Genomic DNA, 11,028 nt, shown 5'->3' with positions numbered 1-11,028 from the left:
GGTGCCCGTGATGACAGGGGAGTTTAGAGTGCTTGTGGTGGCTGGGTCCCTTGATGGTATTTGTCGTGACGCCAGTACCGCTAATGGTGGTACAACCAGTTGTAATAGCAATAGTGAAGAATGAGGTAGACAGTGGTAGGATACAACTCACAACTTTTACTGTGACTGGTTTTGATTGCAGTACAAACATCCAGATAGAATACAGTCTCTGGGTAAATAGAGGAATTCTGCTTATCCACTGTTAATAGGTTTTAGTAATGCTGGACTCAGGCTGTGGTTCAGTATAATGCTTACTTGTTTCTGATCCCTTTAGAATCCAGTGAAATTTGGTGAGGTTGCCAGTGGCTAAAGAATCCTTCACCTTTATTCTCAAAGGTCAGTTGCTGCCGTTGGGTGGCTTTTACCCTTTGATTTTAGCAGTTCCAATTTGTCCCTTCTCTGGACTGACCTTCACTAACCTCTACATTCTCCTCTGTACACTCACTTCCTGAACTGAACACTTGACCACAGATAAACCTGAGCTGGGATAGATATCCCAAAGTGGTGCTATCCCCATCTTGTGGTGGGAAGTATGAAGCACACTTGACCAGCCTATGAACAGGGATTAAACAGGTGTTGCAATGCACATGTAAAATACAGCAATAACAAAGAAGTAATACATTTGCAGTTCCCACGTGTCATGAGTGGGACGCTGCACAGGTAGGTGAAGATTCTATCCTAGGCTACTTGGTAACAGAGGTATAGTAACTAAGTAGAACTACTTCACTACTGTACTTAAGTACGGAAAGGCGGTATCTGTACTTTCCTGGAGTAGAATTTTTTCTCCTACTTCCACTTTTACTTCACTACATTTTTTTTCAATGATTTCAATACTTCTACTCCGATATTTTTTTTTTTTTTGTGCTGCATAGTTACTCGTTACTATTATAAAAATTACCACTGCCAGAACAGTAGATGGAGGTTTCATGAAGCTCAAAACACGTGTATTATCAGCGCATACGAAAATAAATGCTACTGTATGTATGAATGCTGCATTTGAAATAATAAAAAACAATATGATGATCAAACTTTTGACTTCTTTCTTTAACCACTTTACCACCGGAGGATTTTGCTGTCTTACGTCCAGGCCACTTTTTGCGATTCGGCGCTGTGTGAATTTAACTGACAATTGCGCGTTCGTGCAATGCCGTACCCAAACGAAATTTATGTCCTTTTTTTCCCACAAACAGAGCTTTCTTTTGGTGGTATTTGATCACCTGTGCGATTTTTACTTTTTGCGCTATAAACGAAAAAAAGGGCGTAAATTTTGAAAAAACAATATTTTTCACTTTTTTTTTTATATGAAATTCCCCCCAAAAAAATGTAAAAATCAAAATTTTTTTTAATTTTTGGCCATTTGTTTTCTGCTACATATGTTTGGTAAAAAAATTCACAATAAGCGTATTTTGATTGGTTTTTGCTTTTACTAACGGAAAGATTTCTGTCATCTTTGGTGGTTTTTTTTAACGCGTAATGGCGACTATTTTTTTTTTTTTTTGCGGGATTGTGGCGGACAGATCGGACCCTTGACTGACATTTTTGACACTTTTGGGGATACGAGTGACATTACTGCAGTAATCAGTGCTATACATATGCACTGTTACTGTAAAAATGACACTGGCAGGGAAGGGGTTAATTTTATTGGAGAGGGAGGGGTTAATGTATGCCTGGTGCTTACTGACGTGTGTGGGGGGAGGTGACTGAGTGACACAAGGACAGATCCAGGGTTCAGCTAAGCTGAACCCTGCAATCTGTCACTGTTTGTCACTTAGGAGATCCCCGACGATCGGGGAAGAGCAGCGGCGATCGCCGCTGCTCCTCCCCTGGCCTGACTCCTGCTGTGACTGAATACAGCAAGAGTGAGCCGCCGGCGGCGCGCGCCGCCGAGAAGGGGGAGTGTTTGACGTAGTACTACGTCGTCAGATGATAACGAGCCACTCTGCAGCAGTAATATTACTGCAGGCAGACGTAATGTGGTTAATAACTACATAACACAGTACTTGTACTTTTACTTTCATTACTTGAGTAGCAACATTTTTTAAAAAAAACTACTTGCAATACTTAAGTACAAAAAATGCTGAATACTTTAGTACTTCTACTCAAGTCACTTTTTGATCGAGCACTTCTACTTTTACTCAAGTATGGGTTTTGAGTACTTTATACAACTCTGATTACTATAAATCTCTCCTCTCTATAATATTTTGCCAAAATGTTTAAATTTTGTAAATTTACAAAAGTAGAAAAGCGTTCTCTGTACAATCCATCCTACTGACCCCTCGCTGGGAATTTGGGGTGTGGGGACCCTCAAATAATGCCGGACATCAGATTGTTTTGTAAATAGGTGAAGGGTGCGCTGATTTGTGAAGCTGCAACCATAGATCCAAAAAAAATGACAAATGTAAAATCAGGTGCGCTAAACGTATAAATGATCACTCTCAAGTGAAATCACAAATGTGTGTTAAAGGTTAATGATAAACCTGTAGTGAACAGATGAATATAAATGATGTAGAAAATCACTAAACAGTGAAGTACAAAGTGAGACAACGGTGAAAAAATTCCAAGTGAAATCTCATATACAGTCCAAAAGGGATAAAGTGACTCGTATCCGTGCAATTCCAAATATAGGTGAGTAGATCAACAAACAGTGCTTCAGGTAACATCCCGGAGACCACGCTACTTGTCTGACGTCCCACCACCTGTGCAGGTTTGTTTCTTAACCCCCGTACACACGTACCGAATGTCGGCCGAACGATCGGCCATCTTTTGTCCGGTGCTGTCCTGTCTGTTGAAAAGTGCTAAAGACTGCACACAAATTTTGTCGGCCAACAGCCGACTGCAGAAGTGATGTCATGTGATGGTTAACTTTCCGTGTGTTTTTCTTCTCTGAGCATGCCCAGTCTTGCTAATCGGCTGTTTGTTGGCCAAATTCTGTACTGACTGGTGAACAATCGGCCGTTCTGGTGACAGCCAACAAAAATTTTAAAGGCTGCACACCCGATTCTGTTTGGCCGAAAAGTCGCAGTCGGTTGTCGGAAGCATCATACTAACAAGCCGACAATTGGCCGATCGGACGGCGGCCGAATATTTACGGCCGACAATCGCTACGTGTGTACGGGCCTTTACCAGCAATAGAATGTAAAGGTGTGAAGACCGTCACATCCAAAGTGGAAACCTCGTGTGGGGGAGGGGAGAATGTAGATATCTTCCCACCAGGGCTTTTTTTTCTTGGAGAATAGGTACAGGTACACCCCCCCCCCCCCTCTTCTAAATCGCCCCTTGGTACCGCCCCCCTCCCAGTACTGACCCTTTTATGGAAAACTAACTTAAAGCTGTTGTAAACCCAAAAATTGGGGGGGGGGGGGGGGGGGGGGAACCCTGCAAGACAAAGGCATAATGAGCTCATTATGTATCACTTACCTTAGAACGAAGCCCCGACACGGACATCGCTGCGGGCGCTGCCATGATCCCTCGTCTCTTCCAGGTTCGGCGGCTCCGGCGCTGTGATTGGCCGGAGCCGCGCCGACATCACTCCCGCGCATGCGCGCGGGAGGGATTTTCCGGCAAGCTCCCGGCAAGTAAAACTGAAGGTCCCCCCCCCCCCCCCCCGGACCTTCAGAGCGCATGCGCCGCTCGCATGAGCGGCGGCATGCACTGCAAATATCTCCTAAACCGTGCTGGTTTAGGAGATATTAATTGTACCTACAGGTAAGCCTTATTATAGGCTTACCTGTAGGTAGAAGTGTAAAAAAGCGGGATACTACCGCTTTGGAGATAAGTAAACCCTAGAGAGATGTGCCCAGGTCAAACTTCATGAATGGGGTTTACAGGGATACCCATAGTCCTGAGAGGGCAGCAAGACAGTCGTGCATGGATAGCCCAGAGGACCACCTTCCTTCAACTTTAGCCCCCAAGGTTTAACCCCCCCCCTTATGACCACCCCCTCCCCTTATGACTAGGCCATTTGCAATCCGGCCCTGCGTTACTTTCACTATTGCGCGGTCGTGCGACGCTGTACCCAAATGAAACTGTTTTTTGCCCCCCCCCCCCATAAGTAGAGCTTTCTTTTGGTGGTATTTGATCACCACTTGTGGTTTTTTTTTTTTTTTTCTGCTATAGACCAAAAAAGCAGACAATTTTTGAAAATAATTGTTTTACTTTCTACTAGAAAACATACACAATAAAAAGTAATATCAAATTAATTTAGGCCAATATGTATTCTACATATTTTTGGTGTAAAAAAAAAAAAGTGTATTGATTGGTTTACACAAGTTAGTGTCTAAAAAAAAAAAAAAAAAAAAAAAAAAAAAATTTTTATGGATTTTTTTTATTTTGCTGCTAGTTAAAGGCTTTTTTTTTTTTTTTTATTTGGGGGACCAGTTTCACTAATAGTGAGAAGTGCTAAAAATATGCACTGTTGCTGTACTAATGACACTGCCAGGGAAAAGGGGTTAACGGGCAATCAAAGAGTTAAATGTTTTCCCTGGGAGTGCTTTCTAACTGGGGGAGGTGCTTAGACTGGGGGAAGACAGAGATCCATGTTCCTGCTTGGCAGAAACAAGATCTCCATCTTTCTCCTCACAGAACGCCTCTCTCCCAAACGATGCAAGGTGCCGACGAACATCCGATCCAACAGACGTGCTGATTGACTCCCTTTGTGTCCAATCAGGTACGTGATTTTGCGCAGGAGGGCTGCTCTTCCGCAGTATATATGCAGGGGGTGGGGGGTCCAGAAGAGGTTAAGCACCACACCTGAGTGCAGGAGGTTTGCTGTAATACATGTCAGTGAGGGAGTGTCTTAAAGCGGTAGTAAACCACTGCAAAAAACAAAACCAAAAAAACCTGCAAGACAATGGCATAATGTGCTAGTATGCATGGCATACTAGCGCATCATAAAATGCTCACCTTAGAGCGAAGCCCCCACAGTTGCACCCGGTCACCGCTGAGGGGCTGACATAGTCACCCAACACTTCTTTCTGGGTTTGTGCTGTGATTGGCTGGAGCCACAATGACGTCACTCCCGGGCAGGAGCCCTTGGTTCCGGCAAGAAGCTCTGAAGTTCCGCCACAATATTCCAGATCTTCAGAACGCATGCGCCGCTGACGTCAGTGGCTGCATGCAGGGTGAATATCTCCTAAATGGTGCATGTGTAGGAGATATTCATTTTATCTACAGGTAAGCCCTAATATAGAATTACCTGTAGGTAAAAATAAATCGTGGTATACAACCGCTTTAAAGCTTGCTTACCGCTTAAGAATATTTAAAAACTGTCCATATCCAGGCTACAGGTTCACTTTAGGTATTTTGGGTATAGGAATGTGTATTACCAGGATCACAAAATGTTTTATATTTGGGATATATACTTGAGTATAAGCCGACCCAAATATAAGCCAAGGCACCTAATTTTACCACAAAAAAGTGTGAAAACTTATTGATTTGAGTATAAGCCTAGGGTGGGAAATGCAGCAGCCACTGGAAGACACAAAACGGGGACTGCGGGCATGGCACAGGAGATGCAGGGCTGTGGGGATGGCACAGGTGATGGCACAGGTGATGCGGGGCTGTGGTGATGGTACAGGATATGCATGGTACGGCCATGGCACAGGAGATGCAGTGCTGTGGGGATGGCACAGGTGATGCGGGGCTGTGGTGATGGTACAGGATATGCATGGTACGGCCATGGCACAGGAGATGCAGGGCTGTGGGGATGGCACAGGTGATGGTACAGGAGATGCAGGGCTGTGGGCATGGCACAGGATATGCATGGTACGGCCATGGCACAGGAGATGCAGTGCTGTGGGCATGGTACAGCCATGGCACAGGAGATGGTACAAGAAATGCAGTGTTGCGGGCATGGTGAGGGAGAATGTCCTGTACCATGCCCAAAGCACTGCATGAGAAAATACAGGGGCTGCAGAGGAGTCTCGCTTACCGGTCGGTGAAGCGCCTTACATTACACGTTCAGCTATTCCCGGGCAGACGGCGCATGCGCGGTGACGTGTTGGCGCCGGGCAGAGCCATTTTTAAAAGGTAAGTGAAACTGTAACTCGAGTATAAGCCGAGGGGGGCTTTTTTAGCATTAAAAAAACATGCTGAAAAAGTCGGCTTATACTTGAGTATAAATGGTTTTTCAAGCAAACAGTTTAATCTTAAGACTGAAAATATTTAAAATTATAGTTTGTGATTTATGAATGAAAGTGGCAGAAGTACCTCTGAAACCCATGGGAGTAACACTGGTGAATGACTTGTTCTATATCCAGCAATTATTCTGCTCAGCTGAACTTGCTGTTTCTGTCTTTCTAGGTGGTTCATAAACTTGGGAACAGATGAGAAGAATTTAGCGATACACTTTGACGTTCGGTTTGACTACCAAGGAGAAAAGCGTCTATTAGTCTTGAACTCGCTGGTGGACGGTGTCTTTGGAGAGGAGCAGAGGGAAAAAGTCTTCCCCTTCCAGCAGGGAACAGACACCTTGGTACGTCTACTCTGCCCCATCCAACATTTGTCCTGCCCCTCCCAGGCATCACTGTTCCTATTGGACACCTAATATCCATCTCTGAATGATGCAGTAGACAGCCAGTGATCGCTTGGGTGAAGGGTATAGAGCAGGGATCCTCAAACTACGGCCCTCCAGCTGTTGCGGAACTACACATCCCATGAGGCATTGTAAAACTGACATTCACAGACATGACTAGGAATGATGGGAATTGTAGTTCCTGAAAACTGGAGGGCCGTAGTTTTGAAGACCCCTGGTATAGAGGGTTTACTATGATGGTCGCTCATTCCATGAAGGATGAGAACCTCCCACATAGAAGATCCAGTGGATTCCATCATGCTGCCATTGTGTGCTATGATATACCGCCTAGTGAGTGGTTGCTGTTTAGATCACTGCCAAATATTGGCTTTCAAAATTTTCACGTAACCATTTTTATTTTTTGTGTGCATGTATTATTGAAAATGCTTTTTGTTTGAGATTATATGAAGAGGAGGGAACGGGGTTCAGGAAATCCCTGACATAAAATGTCACTATAATGTCCCCTGTAAAGGCTCCATCTGGGGAGTATTGGGGGGGGGGGGGGCGGCTGGCCGGGAACTGAAGCTCATCACCCTCATGCTACAGCAACTCTGTTATGGAGAGACCAATGTGTGTGCTGAGGTAAGAAACAGGGAAGGGACCAATGTGGGGGTGGATACAGGGAATGGTTATCACTGCTGATCGGTATCTAAATCCTCATCCATCTAAATTCCTCTCTGGGGGCAGAATTCCTCAAACTGAGTGACAAGGCTTAATTCTATATGGGGTAGAAGAAAATAACTGACCCAGAATAGAAGAAAATAACTGACCCAGAATAGAAGAAAATAACTGACCCAGAATAATCGTATTCTCCCCAACAATTCTCATTTACTCCAAGACAGTCTAGTAGATGGGACCCTGTCAAGGACACACAAAATTGGAGCTATGGAAGGGACAGTGTCAGATGGGGGGGCCTTATCAGAGAGATGTATTGGGGCCCTGGAATGGAGAGATTTGTTTATCAGTATAGAAAAAGGTACAAAAAAATGAAATACTTTGCAGACATGGTTGGTTCATGGTGATCTGCAGAATAAAACTATTGAAAATCACAACGTTCCCATTGTTAAACACACATCAAATGTTCAACCCCACCCCCTATGATTCACGGTCAAATGGCAGAGCCTCAGTGGCGTCACGGCACTCTGGCACAGTTCTCACCTTCAGCATGTAGTGTAGCTGGGTGGCATGACAGTCACCTTTCTCAACCTTTTTGCCTCAGAGGAATTCTTGAAACTTTCAGGTCTTGGTGGAATCCTGCTAATTGGTAGTCAGTGGGGGGGAAAAAAAAATGATCCTTGCATTGGTGGTAAGAATGCCCAACTTACAGTGGCGGTCAAAATGCCGCTCTTGTAGGCAGCAAGAGAACATTGATGTCATGAAGCTGGCTCCACCAAGTGATGTTGGGCTCTGAAATAAGCGGGCGCCATCAAATGGCAAGCTAATGGGTGCAGGCTTAAACCCTAGAAATCTCTGAAGGAACCTTGGGTGAGAATGGCTGGCATACAGGGATACCCAACTGGCCCTCAGCTGTTGATCTCCTGAGGGCTCCAGTCCAGTGCTGTATCTTGGCCTACAGCAAAAAAGCCGGCTCCCGCACGAAAAGGGTCCCTACCTGCTTGCGCTACACTTTTAGTATAGTGCCAGTCTTATGGGGCCAATTGGGCCAGAGGGCAGGGTCCAGGAGGCAAATAAGTCTGGCACTCACTGCTACCTGTCGGTATGCTAATACCGGCCGGTGAGGACATGCGAACAGGCCGCCAATCGCACTTAATACAACTGGCCCGACAGCCCCCAATGCTAATAAGTGTGGCACTGCAGCCTACTGTAATGCTCCACCTACCCTCCTCCGCCCCCAGATATGGCAGGCATGTTAATATAATTTCATTTCTTTAAACACTTGTCTTTGAGCGAGCATATTGAATTGCATCATATACAATTAACACTTTTAATTTTATATGGTGGCAATAACCTTTTGGACCTGCTTACTTCATATGTCCTATCCCAATATGTCAGTGGATGAGTACAATTACTCCAATCTTGTAAGATATTTGGACTTGTGTTTGCTGCCACTGATTATTTCACTTATTTGTGTAATGACTTTGGACTTCCTATTCATTATACAAAGTGAAATATTTCTAGAATTACAATCAGTGGCAGCAAACATAAGTCCAAATATCTTAGGCTGCACTAACGGGTGATGGGGCTGCACTGGTGGCCACTGATGGGGCTGCACTGGTGGCCACTGATGGGGCTGCACTGGTGGCCACTGATGGGGCTGCACTGGTGGCCACTGATGGGGCTGCACTGGTGGCCACTGATGGGGCTGCACTGATGGGCACTGATACTGTACATTGTGGTTGTGCTCTGTGGTTTACAGGTGACAGAATGGGTCAAAAACAGTAAGGGGTGTGGCCTTTACAGGAAGGGGTAGGTCATATTTAAATTAGGGGATGCACAAGTTTAGTCAAGCCTAAGGCAGCACAAAACCTAAATACACCAATGCTTGTCATTGTTCTAAGTGACAGATCCACCATCATACATGTCACTAAAACATAGAAGCACATCTTCCATTTTTTCCTTTAAATTAACTATTTTTTTTCATCATAAAGAATACATAAGATAAGTTACAGCCATATATCTTTTGGTAAGATTTTTGTTGAACGGTTTAGTGGAAGTCTTGTCTCTACAGCCAACGACTCATTGACCTTTTTTATTGTCCAGCAAGCTGACACTCATCTTTTCTTACAGGTTTGTTTCCAGTTTGAGCAAGACAAGATCATCCTACAATTATCTTCCGGAACCCCGTTCTCATTTCCACTCCGCTTTCCCATAGAGGAGATCTCATACTTGTCTTCGAGCAACCTCCAGCTTAAGTCCATCAGACTGAAAGGAAAAACCCTGCAATAGAGGAGCCTCCTGTCCCACGTGTCCATATCCAGGCTCTGTGAAATGACCATAGTGGATGAATAAGGAAAAAATGTATTCCCTGTTTTGTAACCCCCCCCCCCCCCCCCCTTTCAATCTGCATTCTTGCTGCTCATGTAGCCATACATTGTGCTTTATTCAATTTACTAGAAATGAATTTCATCCACATTTCAAATAAAATTGAATGATCTCTATTGTGTCTGATCATACTGTCATTTTGTTTAGCATTAAACTGACTGTATTGATTGCTGCAATCTATAGTAAATCGCTGCCTCCTGCTGGAGGTTTTTTGCATTACTTTTAAAAAGTTACAGTAACCAAAAGAGTGCTAATGCTACATTCTGCCTGCATAGTGTGATTTCTTGGCTTTCCAGTAAAACAGTTAAAACTTTTCTGCCTCCAGACTGAAAGCTACATACAGAAATGTATTCCAAGCTTTAACCATTACATGCTGAAAAAAATGCAATTTCACAAGATCCAAACTCTATGTAAATTTAAATACAAAAAGCGCGGCTTCGGTGGATTATTCCAGTACAGGCAGGGGTAGGGTATGGGCAGTAGTTGTGGCAATCAATGTAGTACCCCAGTAGAGGCACTGGTAGGGTATGGGCAGTAGTTGTGGCAGTCAATGTAGTAGTACCCCAGTATGGGCAGGGGTAGGAGTTACTGGAGCAGTTTTAGTCTCAGGCTCCATGTAAGGGTCGTAGATTAGTGGTAGTAGTAGAAATATGGCAGCACTGTAATAAAGTGTTACAATAATAAGAGGAATAATATTGGCATAATGAGGTGTAGGGGAAAGTAGAAGTGGGTGTAGCAGGAGCATAGAAAGAGCAATGATAGTTGTAGCAGTGGGTGTGGTAGTAGCAGCATAGTATGGATAGTGATATGAGTAATGGTAGGTTTAGTAAATTAAGTGATGCTAGGAGTAGTAGTTTGGGGCATTGGATGTGTAGTAGTAGCATATTAACTTGCAACAGTTGCTGATTGTTGTAGGGAGGTAGTAAAATTGTATGTGACCGTAGTAGGGTAGGTAGTGTGTAGTTTTAACAGTGGGTGTGATAGTTACAGTAGTAGCACAGTTAGCCTCGGTTCACACTAGGGCGACCTGGTCGCCGCAGGTCGCCTCCCATAGGGAAGCTACGGACCCGTTCTAATAGGAGCAACACAAGTCGCTCCGACCTAGAAAAAGGGTCTGGAGCTTCTTTGGGGCGACCAGGAGGCGACCGCCATAGACTTCAATGTTATGAAGTCCATGGCGGCCGCTCCGAGGTCTCGGCGCGCTGTTCGCACCGCGATCTCGGAGGTCGCCCCTGAAAGTAGCGTTGCGCTAAGTGTTGTGGTAAAAAAGTAGTATATTATACAATAGGTGTGGTAGTAGCATAATACATATAGTAGTAGTTGCACCAGTGGGTTGGTGGTATCGGCATATAAGGGGAAAGGTAGAAGGTGTGGTGGTAATAGTAGTAGCAATGTGGTTGAGTAGTTGCAGCAGT

The 11,028-nt window shown here is 44.5% G+C and overlaps 1 protein-coding gene across 1 annotated transcript; it reads left to right on the top strand.

Moving 5' to 3' along the window:
* Window positions 1–679: 679 nt before the first annotated feature.
* LOC309562104 (galectin-1-like) lies at window positions 680–9,517 on the top strand (the record flags this gene model as incomplete). Its single annotated transcript, XM_082266236.1, has 3 exons — window positions 680–699; window positions 6,340–6,511; window positions 9,359–9,517. The coding sequence occupies 3 exons, from the start codon at window positions 680–682 to the stop codon at window positions 9,515–9,517; spliced, it is 351 nt and encodes a 116-aa protein (XP_082122362.1).
* Window positions 9,518–11,028: the final 1,511 nt, after the last annotated feature.

This window comes from Pelophylax lessonae, assembly GCF_965119305.1.
Source record: "Pelophylax lessonae genome assembly, chromosome: 8".
NCBI classification, from domain to species: domain Eukaryota; kingdom Metazoa; phylum Chordata; class Amphibia; order Anura; family Ranidae; genus Pelophylax; species Pelophylax lessonae.
Note: the sequence above shows the minus strand (reverse complement) of the source record. Positions and strands in the feature narration are given on the sequence as shown.